Here is a 24,313-nt window from a genome sequence, read left to right on the forward strand (position 1 = left end):
AGCCTAGCCTAAAAACAGTGAGCTCCAATTTCAGTGAGACCCTGTCTCAAGGAAATAAGGCAGTGATAGAAGACAGCTGTGTCCTCTGACATGCACCACACACACAAAGCAAAGGCCTGTTCTTCAGGTCTTTATCAGTATGTGAAAGTTTATATTGAGATAAATCAATTTGAGGAACCAGAGACTCAGAACTGAGCTGTCATCAACTCCAGCAGCCTTGAGTGAGCCAGCTTCCACTCACTAGGTTGTCCCTTCTGGTGGCCATAACCATAGCTTATGATCACCTAGGGATGCTGTGAGCAGGAACTGCAGGATTTTAGCAACCTGCTTTCCTTTGGCTGAGCCTAGTGCCCTATATGATGCTTTTTGCCTCCTGAGCCATTCTTGCCTCTGCGTTTCTCATGCTTTTACCTTGTGCCCAGCTCAGCAGTAGGCAAAGCCTGATCAGAGAGGCCCAGACGGTTGGATGTACTAGTTCAATATTCTATAGGCAGTTATACCTGGGGTAGGGGCATCAGACATCATTTGGGAGCAGAGTGGTACAATTCACTACAAGGTAGCTCATATCTCACACTGGGACTGGTCAGTAGAATGGCTGGGTAGTTTCCCATTCCTCATCCTTAATAAAGGATGTGTAGGGAGCATGCACAAAGGTTGTCCCAAGGGTTTGGTGCGTGCCCTCAAGCGCTCAGCCTCTGAACTACAGCCCCAGCCCTTTGTAGACTAATGTCACTTAAAATGACATGGTAGCATGAAGATGTGGTGGTAGATACCTGAAATCCCAACACTAAGAAAACTGAAGTAGAAGTTGTCAAAGAGGTTAGTCAGAGCTACATGACAAGAGCCTGTCTCAAACAACAAAAACAAAAGCCCATACAGTGGTTTTACATTAAACCCATAATTGCAAGGGAAGAAAACAAAGATAGCCATTTACCCCAGGATCCAGGCAAGTGCTGTCTGGACTTGTTTATACACTGGCAAATGTTTCCTTGCCTCTAGATAGTGGTTCTCAACCTGTGGGTCACAACCCCACAGGAGTAAAGTAACATCATAGTTACAGTTCATAACAGTAACAAAATTACAGTTATGAAGTAGCAACGAAATAAGTTTATGGTTGGGGTCAACACAACACGAGGGGCTGTGTCAAAGGGCCGCAGCATTAGGAAGGTGAGACCCTCTGCTCTAGGACAAAGAGATCATTAGGAGGTGAGTGTGTGCACGTGGCAGTCTGTTGTGCAGTTGCTCCTGTGTTGGCAGGCTCTGCCGCTTAAACACAAATCGACTTGTCCGTAGAGTGAGAGGCCTTAGGGGTGCAGATTCTGGAGAGTTCTAGTTCCCTTAGACCTTGATACTCAGTTGAAGATGATTTTTTTAGTGCCAATATTATATGGAGTCTGGCAGGATTTTATTTATATATTAAAATTTCTACTTTTTATTTATTGAGAGAGATTTTACTAAACTCAGCATTTGCTAGCTTCCTCACTCCCCGCCCCCCGCCCCCGAGTGCTGCTGTTAAAGGCACATCCCACCATGCCTGGCTAATAAGTCTTGTGTTAAAGGGCATCAAGCAAGCACATGAATAAATCTAATTTATAAAAGAGGCTAGGTTTTATCCCTCCTTCTTCCCAAGGGGTGTTGTTTGTGATGAGGATATCTGTCCCCTCCCCCCCCCGTTTTTAAGATTTTTTATGTATAAAATGTTCTGCCTGCTTGTATGTCTGCAGCCAGAAGAGGACAACAGATCTCATTACAGATGGTTGTGAGCCACCATGTGGTTGCTGGGAATTGAACTCAGGACCTCTGGAAGAACAGCCAATGCTCTTAACCTCTGAGCCATCTCTCCAGCCCTCTTTGCCCCTTCTTTTAAGGCAGTTCTTACTGGGAAATTAAACTTTGTCTCGCCGTGAGCCCTGTCTCCCCTCCTCCCAGGGCCTTACCTGTCACAGGCGACTTCAGGTCTGTTCAGCTGACCTTGATGCTTGGTTGTCCTGGCAGAAAGGTGGTTTCCTGAGCATGTGAGGTTTGTAGGTGGTCTTGTCCTTGAAGGGGAATCAGGCACTCTGGCATCTATCAGTATAGATGCTGAGAGTTCCAGGATGGCATTCCGGAGGTTACAAAAATGGGTCCCCTGCCTTTCCCAAGACTCCATGAGGAGAGTGGTCTGTAAAGTGTTGTTCTTGTCAACCTAGTATTTTGGTTCTGATCAAGTAGCACTGGCCTCCAATAGGAAATCAGTTCATTATCCTCTGTCAGGTTTACCCCGGGCTCCTATTATGGGGCAGTTTGTATAGTGTCTTTCTGTATCTAAGTTACTCTTTTCCTCTCCTGTACCTTCACTTTAGAACACTCTGTTCTGCCGTTCCTCCTCCTTGCACTAGGGGTGCCAGTCCTTTGCCTTGGGTGTCTTACATTTTTGGAGACCTTTACCTCCAGTTGGCCTATTGTGTCTGGCTCCCCACCCAGCGGCTGCTGTGCATTGTTAAACTTTAAGTGTTACATCAGCTTCCCCAAAACAGGTTTGTACCTAAAGCTCCCTCAGTCTGTTACAGATTTCCCTTATTCAGCTTTTTGTGGGGGGTACGGTGAGGGTATTGTACATGTGTGTGGAGGCCAGAGATCGACAGCACACGTTTTCCTCCATCCCTCGTAGAGGTAGAACTCTCCCTGGAACTCCAGGACTTTTTGAATAGCTAGTCTAGCTAGCCAGCGTGCTCTGGGCATCCCATGCGTTTACCTCCCATGTGCTCCCAGCATTGGCTCAGGCACTGGGGATCTGAACTCCAGTCCCCATGCTTGCAGGGCAAGCACTTACCCTTTGAGCCCTCTCCTCAGTCTCTTATGACAGCTTCTCATATTTTCTAGGCTGGCTTCCAATGCTCTGGAGGTTGCTTAGAAGTCTTGATCCTCCCAAGTGCTGGGATAGGTGTGGACCCCCATACCAGTTATGCAGTCCTGGGTATGTACCCAAGGCATTCTCTTCCAACTGAGCCACATCCCACCCTGTTCTTAAATATCATGCTCATGCCACATGTTGTGGTGTGTGCTGGGGCAAGATGATCACGAGTTTGAGAACAGCCTGAGCTTGTATGTACATGGTAAGAGACCTTGTATGAAAACAAAAGAGGTCATGCTCACCTTTTCCCATGTGCTGTTGACCACCTCATGGTCAGCGCCGATGGAGCCTCTCTAGGAACTGGAGTAGATGGATCTTTGGAGCTTTGCTGTAACTCCTGAGTTCTGTTGGGTCTCTCGTTTGAGAACCCCTCCACCCTCGATTGGATCCCAGTGTCATCTCATCATTGGAATAGGTTCTGTCAGCCCCTGGGGGCTGCTTGGGTGGAGCTGGCATGCCTGCGGCAGCCTTGTCCATCACTCCCATTCCTCTCCTGCACCGCATGTACAGTCGATGCATCGCAAAGATAGAGGGGACTCACTCCTTGGAAGGAAGTCTTTCTGTAGGGAAGATTGTTCTGTCAGTTAAGCAAGCCTTATGTCTTAAAGTGCCCCCCACCCAAAGACCTCCATAGTATTGTCGGGAAGGTGGCTGCCTGGCAAACGCTGTCCGACTCCATGGCTCCCGAGTTTCCTTCCGTGAGTTGTCCTTCACAAACCTGCTACTCTCCGGGCTCTATGGTGTTTCCTTTCCTTTCTTGTACCATTTGGAACAATCCAGCTGTTCTACTTTAGGACAAAAATTTTATTTTCCCCCCAAAAAATCCTTTCTTAAAAAAAGGTCTTTAACTTTCTCATCAGACCACAAAGTCTGCCTTCATCCTTACACTTCTCTTCACATTTCTCTCTTCCGTGTTCGCTGGTTCCTTTCCTGCCTCAGTTCCTTCCCTAAAATGTGTCTTCAGGCCATGTGTGGGGTGCACGCCTTTAATCCCAGCACTCTGGAGGAAGTGAATTTGAGGCTACAGCAAGTTCAAGCCAGCGAGGGCTATATGGTGAGACCCAGTCTCAAACTTTACAGAATCTCCAAATTTTCTCAGCAAAATATTTCTCAGGAAAATATTTCTCAGTAAAATGTATTTTATGATTTTATGGGTTTTTTTTTTTTCATCAAAATTCAGCTTGGTTTCTTTTTGTAGCATTTGCTTATTGGATTACATGAAAATTCCAGTTTTAGCACCCAGGACCATACTCAGGGTGATGATCAAGAGTAAAGCGACCGCCGGGCATTGGTGGCGCATGCCTTTAATCCCAGCACTCAGGAGGCAGAGGCAGGTGGATCTCTGTGAGTTCGAGGCCAGCCTGGTCTACAAGAACTAGTTCCAGGACAGGTTCCAAAAACTTTAGAGAGAGGGCTGGAGAGATGGCTCAGAGGTTAAGAGCACTGACTGCTCTTCCAGAGGTCCTGAGTTCAATTCCAGCAACCTCATGGTGGCTCACAACCATCTGTAATGAGATCTGGTGCCCTCTTCTGGCCGGCAAGCATACAGATAGAACACTGTATATATAAATAAATCTTTAAAAAAAAAAAAAAGCTTCAGAGAAAAAGAGTAATGCGACCTATGTGTGATCAGTTTGGGGAAACCATTTATTAACAGCCCCAGATGTAGTTTTCACCCCACTATTGCTAATGAGTTCAGGATACATAGGTCACCACTGAAATTCACACAAGTCATGTAAGCCTAAAGACCTCTAGTTTAATGATCAGTTCTGTTCTATTTAAGCATTCATTCATCTGTAAACCAACTAGAGATTTTACATGATTTTTTTTCTTGGTCGTCATCTCCCTATGCTCCCCTGAAGGGCTTCAAACTCACTGTGTAACCCAGGCTCATCCCAAGCTCTTGTTCTTCCTGCGCCTCCTGCAGAGTGCTGCGATTCTCAGCATGTGTTCCTATACGTGGCTGCCTCAGGAGATCGAATCATGTAGCTGTAACTTGTGCATAAGGGTAAATACATAAACACAGCCTATGGAAACTTGATTGGGGTCACCTTTGTAGCCCACGCTATCTTCCTGTCCCAGTCTCTTGAGCACTGGCATGATAGGCATGTGCCAGCACACTTGGCTTTAAAGTCTGTCCCAACAAACACGTCTTCCTTTTTAAAGAAAGGAGGAAAAATGTACACAAATGAACTAATTTGCAATGGAAATAAAGTCCAGCTCTGTTCCCTTTTCCAAACAGAGAGTCTGATGGGGGGGGGGGTGTAGCTCAGTGCTTGCCTAACATTCACAAGGCTTTAGACTGGATCCCAGCATCGGGGCAAATAAAATGACCAAGCCTATCACAGTGCACACTTGCAATCACAACACTAAGAAGGCTAAGGCAAGAGGATTACAAGTTCAAGGCCAGCCTGGGCTACGTATTAAGATGCTGTCAGGGCAAAAGAGCACAGAGGGCATCCTCAGCTCTAAGAGCTCAGAAAGTGGCTGGGGTGGGAGGAGCTTACGAGGTTGTCAGACATTGAGCGGTGGTCCTTCCAAGAGGGAACTCAGCTTTGAGCAGTAAGCGTCAGGAGATAGCCTGGACCTTCGGGAAGAAAGGTCAGCACAGTTGAGAGGAGTGAGTGTTTGTGCTCCACGGGGACCCAGCATTTGAAATTCGTGGAATACCTGTCCATTAAGGAGCACATAGAGAAGGTGAGCAAGATGGTTCCGCAGATGAAGATGTTTGCTGCTAAACCTTACAAACCTGAGTTCAGTTCTGGAACCTATATGGTGGAAGAGAACTGACTCCCACAAGTTCTCTTTTGACCTCCACATGTGTACTATGAGTGCACACATACAATAAATAAATTAATTTTTTTTGGGGGGGGTGACGTTTGAGACAGGGTTGCTCTGTGTAGACCAGGCTGGCCTTGAACTCAGATCTTCCTGCCTCTGCTTCCTTCCCGAGTGCTGGGATAAAGGTGTGCTCCACCACAGCCCAGAATATATATTTTTTAATTTAGAGAGTGGGTCAACAGTTGAGAGCAGTGGCTGTTCTTCTAGAGGCCCCTGGTTTGGTTTCCAGTGCCCATGTGGCAGCACACAAACACCTGTAACTCCAGTAGGAGACTGGACGCCCTCTTCTGGCCTCTGAGGGCACCAGGCGTGTATATGGTACATGTAGGCAGAATACACACATACAAGTCCTGTTTAGAGGACTGATGAGCTGGTTCAGCAGGTAAGCGCTGTCTCCAAGCCTGACAAACTCAGTGTCCCCAAACCACATAGCGGGAAACAAGACCTCAACTCCTGCAAATTGTCCTCTCATTCCCACACACATGCTGTGGCCAATATGCTCCCACACAAATAAAATGTAATATAATAAAGATCATATGCAGAAATCCATAAAGATTGAATTTCTCAAATTAGCCCATGTTAATGTAATAGTGGCAAATTTCAGTAGAGAAAATAGCTTTCATTTTGGTATTTTGAAATCTGTCACAAAACATCAAAAAATGCTATCAACCAAAGGGAAGGAAAATCCCCCCCCCCCCATGTGTTGTTGTTTTTTGAGACAGGATTTCTCTGTGTAGCTTTGGCTGTCCTGGAATTCAATCTGTACACCAGGCTAGCTTCAAACTCACAGAGATCTTCCTGCCTTGGTCTCCCGAGTGCTGAGATTTAAAGGTGTGCACCGCCACTGCTTGGCCAAGAATATTTTTCCTAATGCTGAATTTTCTAAATGCCCACTGGAAATGAAGCTAGTTAGAAAAAACAAACTTGTAATCAGAATTCTTGCCTGTGCTGAGGTATTTTGCAGTATTGCTGAGTCCCGAGTTGAAGTGTCGCTCTTGGGAGCTTTGGGGGATCCATAGGAGTTGGCTGTGGGCCACCTCCTGGATTCCAGGCATCCAGTCACGACGGAGCTTCAGCGCTAAAGATGGCTCGCTGTTTATGTGCAGACTTCAGTGTCAGTCACCAGCCTCTTCTTTTTTTTTTTTTTTTTTTTTTTTTTTTTTGCAGCTTTTGGCTGATGCCAGCATTTATGCTCAAGAAAATAGTTCTCGGGAACTTCTCCTCTGGCCCAGTGGACCCAATGATGGCTGATGCCATTGACTTCATGGTGGACAGGGTAAGGATCAAGATCCTGCCAAACGCTTCGTGCTGGGACTCTTCTGTGCCCGGGGAGGTCTTTGTTAAGCAGTCGTCTGCGTCAAGACCTCCAGACAGACCCCGCTGAGGAGGCTTAGCTCCGCCAGTGTCCAGTGTCTCCAGCAGCTCAGGAGGCGGAGGCGAGCGATCCCGGGAGCTCCAGGACAGTGAGGGTCAGAGTGAGACCCCACTTAATTTTGCAACGTACAGTAATAGTAAAATACTATAGATTCTTTAAAGGTAAACTGTAAGCATTTAAAGAAATAGATCATTTTAACCTGATGTAACATACATTGGAAAGGTACCTACTAATATGTACATTGTTTATTAATCAGTTTAAAATAATTTAAGGAACAAGTGGTGGTGGCACACACCTTTAATTCCAGCACTCGGATCTCTGAGTTTGAGGCCAGCCTGGTCTACGGAGTGAGTTCCCAGACAGCCAGGGATATACAGAGAAACCCTGTCTCAAAAACCAAATGAATAATAAAATTTAAGGGACTGTAGATGTGGCTGAGTGGCTAAGAGCACTGGCTGCTCTTGTAGAAGGTATGAGTTGGGTTCCCAGCACCCACCTTTGGTAGCTCCAGTTGCAGGAGTATTCAACACCTCTGGTCGCTGAGGGTACCTGCACACATACCCACTGCTGGCACACAAGTTGTCTTTGTCATATATAGAAATAAAACAAACCTTAAATAAAAATTATAGAGTGGTTGAGAGCATGTACTGCGCTTCCAGAAGGTGTGGGTTGTGTCCCAGCATGTTAAGGAGCTTACAGCTTCTGAGGATTCAGCACCCTTAGCTGGCCTCACAGGCACCTATACACATACAATTTAAACATAAAATTAAATCTTTGTTTACAATTTTTTTCAGCCTGGCTATGGTAATTATGCCTGTAATCTCAGCACTTGAGAGGCCGAGGCAGAAGGGTCTCCACTTTGGGGCCAGCCTAGATAATACAGCAAGACTGTCTCCAAAAACAAAACCTTGTGAGACCTCACACTAGACAATACGTCTGCAATTCTTGGGCATCTGAGAATCTAGTTCCTATGGGGTGGGCAGAGGTTGTGTTGTTTCTTTTTTTTTTTCCACCCCTTGGGCAGGGTTTCTCCAAGTAGCCCTGACTGACCTCCAACTCAAAGATCTGCCTGCTTCTACCTCCCAAGTGCTGGGATTAAAGGCATGGGCCACTACTACCTGGCTAAGTTTTGTTGTTTCTTGAGACAAGGTATCTTGTGGCCTCAAACTTCACTTCCTGAGTGCTGGGGTGCAGGGGTGTGCTGTCATGCCGGCTGGAATCTCTTCCCTTGAGCTCCTGTACCACTCAGGTCAAACTGACAAACACGTCTGCAACTAGTGTTTCAGAACCAAGGCACAGAACATCCTTACATACTCATTTTTCCCCTTTGAGTTGCACAGATCAGTGCGTTGTCCCATAGGCACCTGGGCTAAGCAGGTGGTACAGGTTGAAGCCAAAGTAAAACCACGTTCCAGTTATAGAGCTCGACTTAGGTGCCACGGTAGGAAAGGTCCCTGCCCTGCAGTCCCAGATCAGTGTCTCGGATGCAGTGTGTTTTCTCATTGGTGGATCTTCCACCATACACATTCCCAGCACCATAAGCATAGATGTTATCTATGGACCTACTGTAAGCATACAAACAAAATTACTGCAACCATTACCTGTCTTTCTTCCTGCAGCTGGAGAGTTTGGGTCAGAGTGAACTGGCTTCAAGACTAACTCTCAATTGTCAGAATTCTTATGTGGAGCCTCATAAAATTCGGGACATCCCTGTAACCATCATGGATGTAAGTTTCTTTTGAAGTAGTATTAGGTGCTCATTTAAAATGTATATGTCAAGATGTCATTATTTTGTGACATTAACCATGCTGCTTTCTGCAAACATACCTTGGTTTGCTCAGTTCCAAAATCTACTGCTTAGCCTGGAGTTTTCCTCCTAAGAGTGACACCATTGTGCTGGGTGTACTGGTGAATGCCTGTGATCCCAGCTCTGGAGAGACAGAGGCAGGGAAATACTCAGGTTGGAGACAACCTGGTGTACACAGCAAGCTCTATGCCAACCAGGATAAGTAATAAGACTGTGTCAACTCTTCCCCTCACCAAAAGTTAAAAAAACAGACTGGAGAGATGATGGCTCAGCAGTTAAGAGCACTGACTGCTCTTGCAGAGGACCTGGGTTTGTTTTCCAGTATCTACATGGTGTCTTACAACCATCTGTAACTCTAGTTCAAGGGATCTCATGCCCTCTTCTGACCACCGTAGATATCATATATGAATGTGGTACAGGTAAGATACATAAAATAGAGACTGATGGAGGAAGGTCATTTGTCAATAAACAAACTGCCTTGGCCCATTTGATAGGCTACCCCTTAGGTGGGTGGAGTAGACAGAATAGAATGCTGGGAGGAAGAGGAAGTGAGCTCAGATGCAAGGCAGCTCCTCTCAGAGACAGACGCCATGCTCTCCTCTCCAGAGCAGACACGATGAAGCTCTGACCCAGGATGGACGTAGGCTAGAATCTTCCCGGTAAGCGCACCTTGGGGTGCTACATACATGAACAGAAATGGGCCAAGCAGTGTTTAAAAGAATACAATGCTTGTGTTGTTATTTCGGGTATAAAGCTAACCATGCGGGAGCCGGGCTGTGGGAAGAGGCCCGCGGCTCCCACTACAAGAGACAAATTTCAGTAAGCCTAGTAGTCTTTACCTGATTTGAGGAGGTTTAGGGTGTAGGAACAGAACCCGTGATTTTCCGTGTGCTGGGAAGACACTCCCCACTCAGCCATACATCAAGCCAAAGAGGTTTGCCTTGCAAGAGTAAATTTCTGTAAGGTAGGACTGGCAAGATGGCTCCACCAACTAAAACTGCTTGCTGCCAGGCTGGAGGAATGGTTTGAGGTTAACAGCACTGGCTGCTCTTCCAGAGGTCCTGAGTTCAATTCCCAGCAACCACATGGTGGCTCACAACCATCTATAATGAAATCTGGTTCCCTCTTCTGGTGTGCAGGTGTACATGCAGGCAGAAAATGCCTGCATAATAAATAAATCTTTTTTAAAATCACATTTAAAAATATTGCTTGCTGCCGGGCGGTGGTGGCGTACGCCTTTAATCCCAGCACTCGGGAGGCAGAGGCAGGCGGATCTCTGTGAGTTCGAGTCCAGCCTGGTCTACAAGAGCTAGTTCCAGGACAGGAACCAAAAACTATGGAGAAACCCTGTCTCGAAAAAAAAAAAAAATATTGCTTGCTGCCAAGCCAAGAGTCTGAGTTTGAGCCCAGTAGCTCTCCATGCTCCATGTCCTGGCTGATGATCAACCATCTACTTTGTTTCTGTGAACTTGCTTGGTCTAGATACACCATTTGTTCAAGTCTAGACTGTTCCACTTAGCACATTGCTCTTAAGGTTGTCTGTAGTGGGGCTGGAGACATGGCTCAGTGGCTAAGCACTTGCTGCTCTTCCAGAAGACCTGAGTTCAGTTCCCAGCACCTACATCTGGCACCTATAACTCCAGCTCCGGGGGATCTGAAACCCTCTTTTCGCTTCTGGAGAAACTGATTTTACATGCATATATCCACACAGATTCACACATGTATACATAATTAAAAATAAAAATCTGGGAAAAATTACTCTAGAGAGCTCAGTGGTTAAGAGCAGTGTCTGCTCTTGAAGAGGACCTGGTTTCCATTCCCAACACCCACATAATAGCTCACAAGCCTTCTTTACTACAGTTCAGAGGAGCCTCTTCTGGCCTGCATGCCTGTGGTGCATAGACATACATACAGGCAAAAAACCTATACACGTCAAAATAAAAAATGAAAAAAGATTCACTAGCCCCACAATGCATCTGAATGTCATTCCTTTAAGGCTGAATGATACTCTGTAACATAAACTTCACATCTTGTTGATGACATGCTGGTTTGTGATGTCGACTGTTACACATCTATTAACATGGGTGTGAAAGGATCGTGGTCCTTGCTTTCGAATCGTGTAATTTGGGGCCGCAGAGAGAGCTCTTGTAGAGAACACAGGTTCTCTTCCCAGCTTCTACATGGTTTCTTCAGCCATGCATGACTTCAGTTCCCAGAGGCCCGGTGCTGTCTTCTGGCTTCTCGGGTACGCGCACACACAGTGACACACGTGATTTTGCTTTAAACTTTTTGAGGAACTGACAGTGTCCTCCAATGGCTGTATCATTTTATATTTCCAGTAGTGCACAAGGGTTCTGGTTCTTTTACCGAACATTCTGACATTTTGGTTATGAGCCTAACCTTTAATGCCCCAACCGTCTCTCCAGTCCCATGGCACATGCTTGTAATACCAGCATTGGGGAGGTGCAAACAGGCAGAGTCCTGTTTGCTGACTGCCAGTCTAGCCTGCTTAGAAAGTTTCAGGCCATTGGGAGACCCTGTCTTAAAAAACGAATTCTTGAAAATGACACCTGAGGTTGACCTCTGGCCCCCACATACCACAAACATGCATGCGTATACACACAAAATTTATATATCCTTTAAAATATTTTCAAAAATATCTTGTATGCAATGCTTATATTGAAAGCATCTGAAAGACATTAAAAACCACATGTGCTCAGCTGCCAGAGCCACTGTTCCCAGAAAGTCTGAACTTCCTGCCTTTAATCTCTAATTTTTAAAAAAGATTATTTTAGCCAGATAATGGTGGTACATGCCTTTCATACCAGCACTCAGGAGGCAGAGACAGGCAGAACTCTGAGTTTGAGGCCAGCCTGGTTTACAGAGCTAGTTTCAGGACAGCCAGAGCTACATAGAGAGACCCTGCCTACCTAAATAAATGATTATTTTGCTTTATGTGTATGGGTGTTTGCCTGCGTGTATGTGAGTGCACTGTGTCATGCAGTGCCCACGGAGGCCACAAGTGTTGCATCCCTGGAGTTACAGAGAGTTGTGAGCTGCCATGTGGCTTGGAACCTAACCAGGGTCCTCTGGAGGAGGAGCCAGGGCTCTTAACCACTGAGCCATCTCTCCAGTCCCAAGATTTCATCTTTTTTGAAATTAACATTTCCAGTGATTATTCACTATTAATATTTTGTCAATTAGCTACAGGTCAGAGATGCAACAGACATTTGGCAGCGAAATCTATAGCTGCGGTTAGAATTAGGATTTTCTTCTGGTGTGGAAATGGGGCCTAGAACACCCTAGGCAAGCCTTCTACCACACAGCTATATTCCCACCATTGGGTTAGAGTTGAATGAGACCAGGCACAGCACCAGGAGGTGGGCGCTGGCTGCTCTGGCACTCAGGAATGGGATACTTTTGTCCTGTGCTAAAAATACCATGAGGTTTCAGCCTTGTGTGCTTTCAAAGGTGTTTGACCAGAGTGCGCTGTCAACGGAAGCCAAGGAAGAGATGTACAAACTGTACCCTAATGCCCGGAGGGCTCACCTCAAGACAGGAGGCAATTTCCCCTACCTGTGCAGGAGTGCAGAGGTCAATCTTTATGTGCAGGTAAGGCCAGCCTGGGATCCACAGCACTTGTAGAGAACCCCAAGGCGACTCTCCCTCAGCAGCCCTTTTCAGGATGAGCAGCCTGCATTCCCGCACTGTGTGACCTTGCTTCCTGGAGACAGGGAATTCAGCTACAGCAAGACATCATCTGAATGGGAACAGTCTGAGTCTCAGAAAATGAGGTGATCTGATTATGCACTATTGGCAAAAATAGAAACACACTCCATTCTCTCAAGAGATTATAGAATAGGGTGACAAGTGACTGCCTTGATGATTTGGCAAGAAGCATCAGGTGCCTTCCACAGCGAGTCCTGTCTTTAGTGCTCCCGTGCACTCATGGAAGTAGATCCTCAGGAGGTGATCCTAAACAGAGAATAGTGGTGCCCGGGGATGCTCATCATGCCATGGACCACAGTAGGAAAGACTGGAAGGACTTCCCACCACCGCAGAAGGCAGGGCAGACATCCCGCTGGTAGAGCAGCATGTCTAAGAAGGGCTGGGGAGATGGCTCAGTGGTTAAGAGCACTTGCACATGATCTGAGTTTGATTCCCAGCACCCACACTGTAGCTCACAGCCATCTCTAACTCCAGTTCAAGAGATCTAACACCCTCTTCAGCCTCCTCAGGCATCAGGCATACATGTGGCATATATACACACATGTGAGTAAAGTACTCATATAATTTTTAAAAAGAAAAGATGTCTATGAAGGGCTAGCAAGATGTGTCTGTTAAAGCATTTGGCATTCAGGCGTGAGGACTTTAGTTCAGACTCTCCAGAACTCAAATGCCTGGTGCACATGGTTGCCTACCTGGACTTCAAGCCTGGGAAGGTAGCATCTGGGGATTCCCCAAAGCAAGCTGGGGACTAGCCATACGAGGGTGTTGGAGAGATGGCTCAGCAGTTCTTCCAGAGGACCCCAGTTCTACTCACAGCTCCTGGTGGCCGCTGACTACTGAAACTCCAGGTCCAGGGGATCCACCTCTTCTGGTCTCCATGGGTGCTGCATGAATACAACGCTTAGACATGCATGCAGGCAAATCACCTGTACCCATTAAAAAGACAGGCCATATTAGAGAGCTCTGGATTTGATTGTGACCACCTTCCTCAGTGAGTAAGATGGAGTGATCGACCTTGATCCTCTACAGAAAGCCCCACATGTGCCCACAAATGTAAAGTGCATGTATACTCTATATATGGGAGCCGTGGGAGTGAGGATGTCCATGAGAAGTTGTCAGGAACATAGAGAAGCTGGCTTTGAAAAAACAAAACAATTTGACGCCAAAGGTCCCACCATTTCTCTGGTCAGGCACAGTGATGCATAGTTATAACCATAGAACTTTGAGGCCAACGGGGGGGGGGGGGGGGAGTTGCTGTAAGTTCGAGGCTGGTCTCAGTGACATAGTGAAACTCATATTCTTGTTTGTTTTCCAGCTTTTCTCTAGTTCCCTGTACTGGTGTGGGAGGATCAATATAGTAAAAATGGCAATTCTACCAAAAGCAATCTATAGATTCAATGCAATCCCTGTACTGGTGTGTAATTCTAAGAAGTTTTTATGTTTTTCCACCACGCTTGTTCATAACGTGCTACGCCTTCTGTAATATAGTCACTGAGAAATGAAGGTGCTGGGCTTGGGGAGATGATGGCTCGGTTGGTAAAGTGTTTGCCATGCAAGGATGAGGACCTGAGTTCCGTCCCCATAAGTTTTTAAAAAGTTGGGTATGGTGGCACAGCACCTGGGGCTTGCTGGCAAGTCAGCCTAGCCTACTTGTCAGACTTGAAGCCTTTGAGAGACTGTCTCAAAAGACAAGAGAGGGCCAGTGAGGACTCAGCAAGTGAAAGACCTGCCACCAAGCCTGACAACCTTAGTTCAGGACCAGAAATGACGTGGAGGAGACAGCCAATCCCACAGGTTGTCCCTGGCCTACACACACGAAATAAGGAGAGTGTAATATTTCAGAGTCCTGAGGAGCAGCACTGATGTTGACCCCTGGCCTCCACATACACAACAAGAAGGTTCGGGACTGAGATGGGGTGTCCTGGTGATGGAGCACTTTGCCTAGCACCCTGAAGCCCCCTTCATGTCAGCACCATAAACAAGACAACACTAATAATAACCCAAGTCTTTCTGCACTTTCCCAGATACATTTGCTGCAGTTCCATGGAACCAAATATGCCGCCATCGACCCGTCAGTGGTCAGTGCAGAGGAGCTAGAGGTGCAGAAAAGCCGCCTCGGCCTCAGCCAGGAGGAGCCGTAGGCGGGCTCGCAACACGCAGAGTACAATCAGTTCAGGTTCATCAGGCACACTGGGCCTTACTGTTTCAGAAGGAGGACTGATGGTCATCTTCACGACATGCGTCAGCTCTTCTAAGCCAGTGTGACTGTCCCCTCTCCAGGATTGTTTGTTTCGTTTTATTTTTTTAAAACTTTTGAATTTTAAGAACTTTTGGAGACTCCCATTTTAAGAATTGTGAACATTTTGCTACCAAAAGCCTTCTCCCCTGTTGTGTGTTCATTTCAAAGGCTTGGGATCATGTGGTGTTTTCTTCTTCCCTGTTTTTTCCCACTCCCTGTGTTCCTCGCTGTAAAGGCTGCACCTCCAGACTGGAAGAGGAACACCACCTATTTTATGCTTTCCTGGGAAACCAGGGTGCCAAGGCTGGCAGCCTACTGGCCACTGCCTCCAAATCCGCTACTTTTGTTTCCAGCTGAGCACACCATTTTGAGTATTAGCGGCTGTATTTCTAGACATTACAGTCATTTGGAATAAAAACTGAATTTCAGTGAATGACTCTTGTGGTTACTGTTGCTTGCACAGCTGGCTGCTGGCCAGTGCCGTGTGACTTTGGGGAAACTGCTCCATCATCCTGGCGCTGATGGCACAGTCAGAGGTGCTGTTACCGCCGCCGACTCCCACTGTATGCCACATGCGTTCCTCTCCATCTTCCTCACTAATGGACTTTTTAGAAGAGAGATAGGGCCTAATTTAGGCTCGGCCTCCATCCCCCAAGTGCTGTTTTTGTTTTGTTTTTTTTTTAATTTATTTATTATGTATACAATGTTCTGTCTGCATGTATGCCTGCCCGCCAGAAGAGGGCACCAGATCTCATAGATGGTTGTGAGCCACCATGTGGTTGCTGGGAATTGAACTCAGGACCTCTGAAAGAGCAGTCAGTGTTCTTAACCTCTGAGCCATCTCTCCAGCCCCAACATGTTTTTAATACATAGGGAGGAAATAGTTTAATAAATTGTCCCCATTTGTTGATCCAGCTTAAAAAATTTCCAACCTTGGGCTGGAGAGATGGCTCAGAGGTTAAGAGCATTGCCTGCTCTTCCAAAGGTCCTGAGTTCAATTCCCAGAAACCACATGGTGGCTCAGAACCATCTGTAATGGGGTCTGGTGCCCTCTTCTGGCCTGCAGGCATTCACACAGACAGAATATTGTATACATAATAAATAAATTAATTAAATAAATAAATTTTTTTAAAGAAAGATTTCCAGCCTATGGATGGCCTTTTCTATCTCCCCTCACTTTCCCACATACATTCCTACCCTGGACTACTATAAAGCCTTTTCTGATACCATACAATTTCTATATGTACTTTCAAGAGATAAAGTAGGTTATTTGAGGGCCTGGAGAGATGGCTCAGTAGTTAAGAGCACTTGCTGCTCTTCCAGAGGACCCAGGTTCAATTCCCGTCATCTACATGGCAGCTCACAACTGACTATAACTCCAGTTCCGGACATCTGACTCACACGGACATGCATACAGGCCAAACACCCAGCACATAATAAATAAAACACTATTTGAGAGGCTTGGAAGATGGTTCAGTGAGTAAAAGTGCTTGCTGTATAAACAGGTCCCCGAGTGCCCATTACAATGTCACAAGCGTCCGCATAGGCCTATAACCTCAACACTGAGTGCAGGGCATCCTCTGGCCTCTGCCCCTCACACTGTATGCAAACACATGTGCATATGTATATACACATTAGTCACATGAAGGGTTTTTTTGATTATACAGGTTGAAATGGCTGTATATAAGATTGTGTTCAAATCACATATTAGAAAGCTATAATTAACATTTTGGAAAGAAATAAGTTGTGGGAAGTTATCTATATAAAACTAGAAGGAATTAACACAAAAAACAAAGATCTCGGGCCAGCAAGATGGTTCAGCAGGCAGAAGCCCTGGTCACAGCCTGATGACCAACTTCAGTCCCTGGAACCCACCATGGAAGAAGAGAAGCAATACCTGCAAGTTGTCCTCTGCCTTCCACATGTGTGCCCTCACATGTGCATGCTCACACTCACACACATAATAAATGTAAAAAAAAAAAAAATAAGCTGCTGCCGGGCGGTGGTGGCGCACGCCTTTAATCCCAGCACTTGGGAGGCAGAGGCAGGTGCATCTCTGTGAGTTCGAGACCAGCCTGGTCTACAAGAGCTAGTTCCAGGACAGGCTCCAAAACCACAGAGAAACCCTGCCTCGTAAAACCAAAAAAAAAAAAAAAAAAAAAAAAAAAAAAAAAAAAATAAGCTGCTGGACTGGAGAGCTGGTTCAGCGGTTAGCAGAGCACTGGCTGCTCTCCCAAAGGACCTGGATGCAACTCACACTGTCTATAACTCCAGTTCCGGGGGATCTGGCACCTTCACACAGGCATGCATGCAGGCAAACACCAGTGCACCCTGAAAAGAAAAGGCTGGCACACACCTGTAATCTTGAGCACAGCAGAAGCAGGCAGATCTCTGACTCCGAGGCCAGCCTAGTCTACACTGAGTCCAGACTCATGAGACCCTTTCTCAAATCAATAAAAGCCAAGGCTCTTGACCAGCAAAATGACTGCTCCAGGACAGCAGGTTTACAGTTGTGTGCGGAGGTGAGTGACAGCAGATGACCCGAATTCACTCAACTCCCAGTGCCCCAAACCCAGGGTGCTGGCAGCCATCTTGGAAAGGAACTGTACTTCCCGAATTTGGACTGCATTGGAGGTCAGAAATACATGCATTTTCCACAGCGTGTAGTAGGCTTAGGATATGGCAACCTCACAAGCCAGGTTTGACTTGAAGTAATCAGTGCATATTGAGAATGTCGTGTGTCGGGAAGCTGGCAGTGTGATACAGAGGGGTGTGGAAGGTGCTGGCCATAGAACCAGGGGTTCTGAGACTGGGGATGTGACTGGCTCACCTGTGGTTCTCCCACCCATGACGCCTGCTGCCAGCAGTTCAGAGAAGGAACTCAGTTTCCATCGCTCCCCACTTACAGAGTGCTGGGAATGCCTCTCTGGCTCTGGCTATGATTCCACCTCCAAAGCCTATGGCCTAAGAAGGTCTAGAAAGAAACTCCTTCCCTTGGCCATAAATGCCTTGCTCCATCCCCATCCTGCCCCCCTATCCTGGGTGTACATTGCCACGGAGCTGAGGTCCCACCCACGGAGGTGGAGCTGATTTTCTTACCCCTGCCTTTCTCTCCTTGTGAAGTATCTGTCCCCAAACCAGTAGCCAATTCAGTGGACATGTACCCTTGGCCACCTCTGGAACAGGCTCTAAGGAGACACATTGAAGCAGAGCCTAGGAGATCCCCATCGCTCCACAGAGCCCACCACTCCTATTGTAGGAAAAATCAGAGCTCACCCCCACACTCCCTACACCACACCTGCCTGAGCTGCCTCAATGAACCCACTCCTTGCACACAGCAAGCCTATTCAAACTTGATACCATATGGACTGTGTCCAGACTCACTAATCACAGCTAAAGCGTGATTACATTACCATATCCAGCTGGAAATAGAACACTGTAACAGACTGATAACCCCAACACTTCCTTTTGAGAAAGCCACTTTCTAAGAACGCCACTAAAGTGTAGTTGGTTTTTTGGCTTTGTGTGTGTGTGTTTACCCTTTGGAGGCCCACCTCCCAAATAAATACACAAAGATTTTTATACTTGCTTATGATCACCTGGCCTTAGCTTGGCTTTTCTAACTTTAATTATCCCATCTCTCTTTAACCTCATTTTGCTTCTGGGCTTATTCTATAATCTTTCTTCTAACTTTGTGGCCGGCTGTGTGGCTGGCCCCTGGTGTCCTCCTCTCCTCCTCTTCTCATGTCCGGAGAGGTCTCCTATTTATACTCTCTGCCTGCGACCCTGCCTATCCCCCTCCTCTGCCTAGCTATTGGCCGTTCAGCTTTTTATTAGACCAATCAGGTGTTTTGGACAGGCAAAGTAACACAGCTTCACAGAGTTAAACAAATGCAACATAAAAGAATGCAGCACATCTTTGCATCATTAAACAAATGGTCCACAGCACACACGAATATAACACATCTTAAACGAATATTCCACAGCACTAAGATAAGCCGAAGAATGGATAAAGAAAGTGGTGCATTTATTCAATGGAGCATTATTTAGCTGCTACAAACAATGACATCAGGAAATTTGCGGGCAAATGGATGGAACTAGAAAAAAAATCATCCTAAGTGAGGTAACCCAGACCCAGAAAGGCAAACATGGTATGTACTCACTCATGGATATTAGCTGTAAAATAAAGGATAGCCATGCTACTACCCACAGACCCAGAGAGGCTAGGTAACAAGGAGGGCCGAAGGGGGGGACACATAATTTCCCTGGGAGGGAGAAATAGAAGAGATCCCCTGGGTGAAATGGGGGCCAGGTGGGGATGGCAACTTGAGGGATCGGCCTAGGGGCTGGATGGAAGGGGAGAAAGATAACTGGGGGAGGGGCATTTGGAGGTCAGCTAGAAACCTGATGCAAGGGAAACTCCCACAAATCTACAAGGATGGCCCCCCAGCTAAGACTCCTAACAACAGTGGATACGTAGCCTGAACTGGCCTGTGATCAGATTGTTAACTACCCCAGTCGTCATCAGAGAGCCAGTAACTGATGGAAACAGATGCAGAGGCTCACAGCCAAACATAAAGCCAAGCTCAGGAAATCCTGAAGAGAGGAAGGAAGGAATGTAGGAGCCAGAGGGGCCAAGGACACCACAAGAAAACCCACAAAAACAACCTGGCTCATAGGAGCTCAGAGTCCGAACCAACAACCAGGGAGGTTGCACGGGACCCACCTAGGCCCTCGACATGTGTGTGACAGTTGTGTAGCTCGGTCTACTCGTGGGCTCCTAATGCTTTGGCTGGCCCTTGGAACCTATTCCCCATACCGGATTGCCTTGCCTAGTGTTAATACAGGGGAGGTGCTTAGTCTTACCACAGCGTGATACGCCATGCTATGTGGATACACATGGGAGGCCTGCCCCTTTCTGAACAGGAACGGAGGAGTGGGTTGAGGGGACAAGGCAAAGGAGAGGGAAGGGGAGGGAATGGGAAGAGAGAAGGGAAGGGAGAATGTGGTTGGGATGAAAAATAAATAAATTTTTAAAAAGGAGACTGCCACTAAGGGGCATTGAGATGACTCAGTGGACTAAGGCTCTTGCAGCCAGGCCTGCAACCTGAGTTCAGTCCCTGGGGCCCCCATGGAAGAAGAGAGCCAACAGCAACAGGCTGTCCTCGGACCCTACACAATGTGTCATAGCCCACACTTGCATACCCAACCTTATACCCACACACAAACATAAACGTTAAAGGCCAATGAGGCGGCTCAGCAAGTAAAGAACTTATGGCTAAGCCAGAGACCTGAGTTCAATTCCAGGAACTTACATAGTGAAAGGAGGGAGCCAGTTCCTAGGAAGTATCCTCTGGAACCCAGACGCGCGCGCGCGCGCACACACACAGAGAGAGCAAATAAAATTGTCCTATGTCTTAAAGAATACTGAAATCTCTACCTTCTCAGCCTTCTGTCCACCGCAGCTCTGGGCACGCTGGTTTTACAGGACAGCTCCAGGTACTTTGCTCAGGCTCCTAGTTCAGCGTGGCCGGTGTGCGACATGACGTAGTCCAGCCGGAGGCCACAGTGCTTCCTCTGACTAGTGGGTTGACACTGCTTGTGAGCTAGGGAGCACGAGGAAGCCATAGAGGCGGGGCTTAGCATCTTAAGTGGTTGCACCTAGGGCCCCAGGCACGCCTCGGTTTCTCTGTGCCACACGTGGAGGTGCTATGAGCAGCTGTTGCAGAGTCAGATGAAGGACGGTACAGCTGTGCTTTCTTTCCTAATCCTCGCTGCACGAGCCCATTCCTCCTCAAGCTTTTCCTGCCTGCTCCTGTGAGCTACCATTTCCAGTTCTGACTAGTCTGGGCCCTGGCGTGTAATGCTTTTTCAGGCCTGTCGCTGAAGCAGCCTCAACTGGAGCCTCAGACTCCAGGCAAAACTACAATCACTCCTCAAAAAGTTCGTCAAACTTGTCCCCCCTTCTCCCAGGCATCACGGAGCCTCTGAAACCCCCACCCAGACTACCCAGGCCTGTGAGGGTCAGAGTGAAGCCAGTGCTAAGTAAGATAAAATCTGGTGCACACGATGCGAAAGGAAGACAAGGCAGGAGGAGATGCTGGGAACTGAGGCAGGCCCAGCCAACTAGACAGGAAGCTGTGGAGTTAGGGATGCCACGGGACTGAAATGGCTGGGTCTTCGTTTCACCTGCCTTGCTCGGGTCCTGCCTCCTGCTGCTGTGGCGCAGCATGGCTGTGGGTGGAGACAGCTCTCTGTGAGAGAGCCAGGCTGACGGAGGGGGGTAGCTGTGACCCCAGGACTCCAACCTACTGTATCCCCCAGACTCGCAGAGGTTTGCCAACCCTTCCTGCCACAGGCCAGGACGTGACATTTTCTACCCACATTATGGCAGTGGCCCCTCACTGGCTCTCCCAGCTCCTGCCCTCTTCCAGCCTCCATGCCCTCCTCACACTGGTTTGATCTTGTCATTTGCTCGAGAAAACGGCTGGAACAATTAAACGTGATATAATATTGTAGAAATAAGACCAGTTTCTGAAATTCTAAAATAGAGCCCTATTTTGGGCTGGACAGATGGCTCAGCTGTTGAGAGCGCTGGCTTAATCCAGAGGACCAGGATTCTAGTTCCAGCACCCAAAGGACAGTGTATAACTTTAACTTGATCCCAGGGGATCCAATGCCCTCTTCTGGCCTTTGTGGGCACTGCATATACATAAACATATCCAGGCAAAATACCCATACACATAAAATAAAGGTTAAAAACTAAGACGTTAAATATGGCTTTTTACTATTTACTGAAAAACTGCAGAGGAAAAAATTAAAAAGCATAACTAGCCGGGTGGTGGTGGCGCAGCCAGGCGGTGGTGGCGCACGCCTTTAATCCCAGCACTCGGGAGGCAGAGGCAGGCAGATCTCTGTGAGTTCGAGACCAGCCTGGTCTACAAGAGCTAGTTCCAGGACAGGCTCCAAAGCTACAGAGAAACCCTGTCTTGGGGAAAAAAAAAAAAAAAAAAAAAGCATAACTAGCCATGCCTTCACCCCAGTCAAGGAGTTATACGAATGTTCTTCAATATATAATGTGCCCCAGGACTGTCCCTTACCTTCCATAAATTACCTATCCTGAGACCCACAGGAGAAAGGTGGCCAACTGTAAGAAGGTGAATGTATAGAGTATACTTGAATAGATTGCACTCGGGAGGTGGAGCCAGGAGGGACATGGCTGGGTGGAGAGAGGAATATAAGGTGGAAGGAGACAGGAGGCAGGGGAGTCTGAGGCTTGGTAAAGACAGATGGAGTCTGGAGATGCAGTCTGAGGACCGCCCCTTCTGTCTGAGCCTTGGTAGAGATAGAAGACCTCTCTAGTGGCTGGCTGCTCTGCTTCTTTGATCTTCAACATTAACCCCTATATATGACTCTGGGTTTTATTATTAGAATTCATGCTACAGGTTGCATCTTGTCTGTATTTTGTATTGTATTTGTGTTGTAACGTATATGTATTATATGCATACACATTAGATTCCTTCCAGCCCCGGAGCTGCTAGAACTCAGGGCATTTGCACATTGCTAGGCAAACACTTTACTTCTGAGGTGCAAACCCAGTCAGGAAAAGATTTAAGTATTTTTTTTGAGGACTGGGGTGAGACAGAGTTTCTCTGTGTAGCCCTGGCTGTTCTGGAACTCAGAGATCCACCTGCCTCTCCCTCCCAAGTGCTGGGGTTAAAGGCATGAGCCACCACTGCCAAGCTAAATACATGTTTTTAAAACAAGGAGAGTCACAGTTAGCAAGGGGACCAGCACTCTGAGGCAGATTAGCATTTGTTCCCCAGGAGGGAGAGAAAGGTCACAAAAGGACAACTTCCCTCAGAATCCTACAAGCTGCGTTTTCAGTTCACAGGCACAGAATCCACAGACCTGACCTCACATGAGCTTAACAGCCTGCTGGAACCAAAGCCCGACACAAAGGGGTGGGGACACTGGGCATCACTGAGGTGAACCACAAGCAGGGCCGCTGCTTCCCCTTTACAGCCCTCATCCCAGCTCCCCTGGCCCACGCCACTTACCTTAGCTTCGCTGCAGACCAGAGATCATTCTAGCTTGCCTCCTGTCCTCTTGACAGTTGACAACAATGCTCTTTTTGGAGAAACTAAGAGTCTTGATTTGGGCTTCTGTGTGTCCGGCATAGCAGGCTCAGTAACACCAGTCTGTTCTGGGACGGGGTTGGGGTGGTTCAGCCTGTGAGACACTTCCTGAGGTGTGTGCCATAGGTGTCCGGCATAGCAGGCTCAGTAACACCAGTCTGTTCTGGGACGGGGGTGGGGGTGGTTCAGCCTGTGAGACACTTCCCAGGGCTTTGTGTGCCATAGGTAAGTGTTCTGCCAGCGAGGTTCATGCCAAGCCCTTGGGTTTTTTGAGTGGGGGTCTTACTATGTAGTCTAAATTGGCCTGGTACTCCTGACCCACCCTCTGCTTGCTCTGCCTCTCAAGCGCTGGGACTATCGATGCGCACCACCGTGCCCTGCCAAGTTTTCACTTATGGAACAGGAAATGGATTCCCTGCATGCCCTCTGTGGCCCTCCCGCCTTCCCCCTCCTCTCTGCTCCTGTGTTCCAGGCATATGGATGGACTCCCAGATGAGCCTGTCTCCCCACCCCCCATGGCCTTGCACAGACTTCAGGCACCCTTAGCTCTATCTGTCCTTCCCTACCTGATCTGTCCCTGAACCCAGACTTCCGACTTCTCTGTAGGTGTCTCAGATACCCCACTCCACCTTCCCTGAGGCAAAAGAAATCTGACCATTCTTTGCCCCCACCTATTACAGAATGGAGACTTTAACTTTTGTTTTAAAAAAAACTCGCTTAGCCGGGCGGGGTGGCGCACACCTTTAATCCCAGCACTCGGGAGGCAGAGGCAGGCGGATCTCTGGGAGTTCGAGGCCAGCCTGGTCTACAAGAGCTAGTTTCAGGACAGGAACCAAAAGCTACAGAGAAACCCTGTCTCGAAAATCCATAAAAAAAAAAAAAAAAAACCTCGCTTAATAAACATTCAGATCTGTCATCTCACTCCTGTGTGGTACGAAATACCTTTCCCAGATAAAAGAGGTGAGTGTATGTGAGATGGGTCTCCGTTGCTCATACCGGCCACAGAAACCCCTGGGCTTCCGGAATCCTCTGCCGCAGACTCCAGAGTAGCTGGGATCATAGCTGTTCTTAACCAAACACAGTTTCCAGTCTGTTTTTGTTTTTATGAGGCAGGGTCTTACTATGTTGCCCAGGTTGGACTTGAACCCCGTTTTCCTGGTCACCTTTATGCTGTGACAAACAGATAAAACAGGAGAAAAGACCTCCACACAAGGTTTCAGCCTGCATCTCTTGCTCAGTCGCTGCTGGCCTGCAGTGGAGCAGTGTTACACAGAAGAGCATGCCCAAGAGC

The 24,313-nt window shown here is 47.4% G+C and overlaps 1 protein-coding gene across 1 annotated transcript in view; it reads left to right on the plus strand.

Annotated features, from left to right (window-relative positions):
• Spg21 (SPG21 abhydrolase domain containing, maspardin) overlaps window positions 1-15,311 on the plus strand; it is a 33,607-nt gene extending 18,296 nt beyond the window's left edge. The window contains exons 6-9 of the mRNA XM_057767230.1: window positions 6,902-7,010; window positions 8,729-8,836; window positions 12,388-12,528; window positions 14,670-15,311. Coding sequence (XP_057623213.1) covers window positions 6,902-7,010; window positions 8,729-8,836; window positions 12,388-12,528; window positions 14,670-14,786 — 475 coding nt within the window. The 3' untranslated portion in view covers window positions 14,787-15,311. The remainder of the gene's footprint in view (window positions 1-6,901; window positions 7,011-8,728; window positions 8,837-12,387; window positions 12,529-14,669) is intronic.
• The last annotated feature ends 9,002 nt before the right edge of the window (window positions 15,312-24,313 follow it).

The sequence above is a fragment of the Chionomys nivalis genome, chromosome 4 (genome assembly GCF_950005125.1).
Source record: "Chionomys nivalis chromosome 4, mChiNiv1.1, whole genome shotgun sequence".
NCBI lineage: Eukaryota > Metazoa > Chordata > Mammalia > Rodentia > Cricetidae > Chionomys > Chionomys nivalis.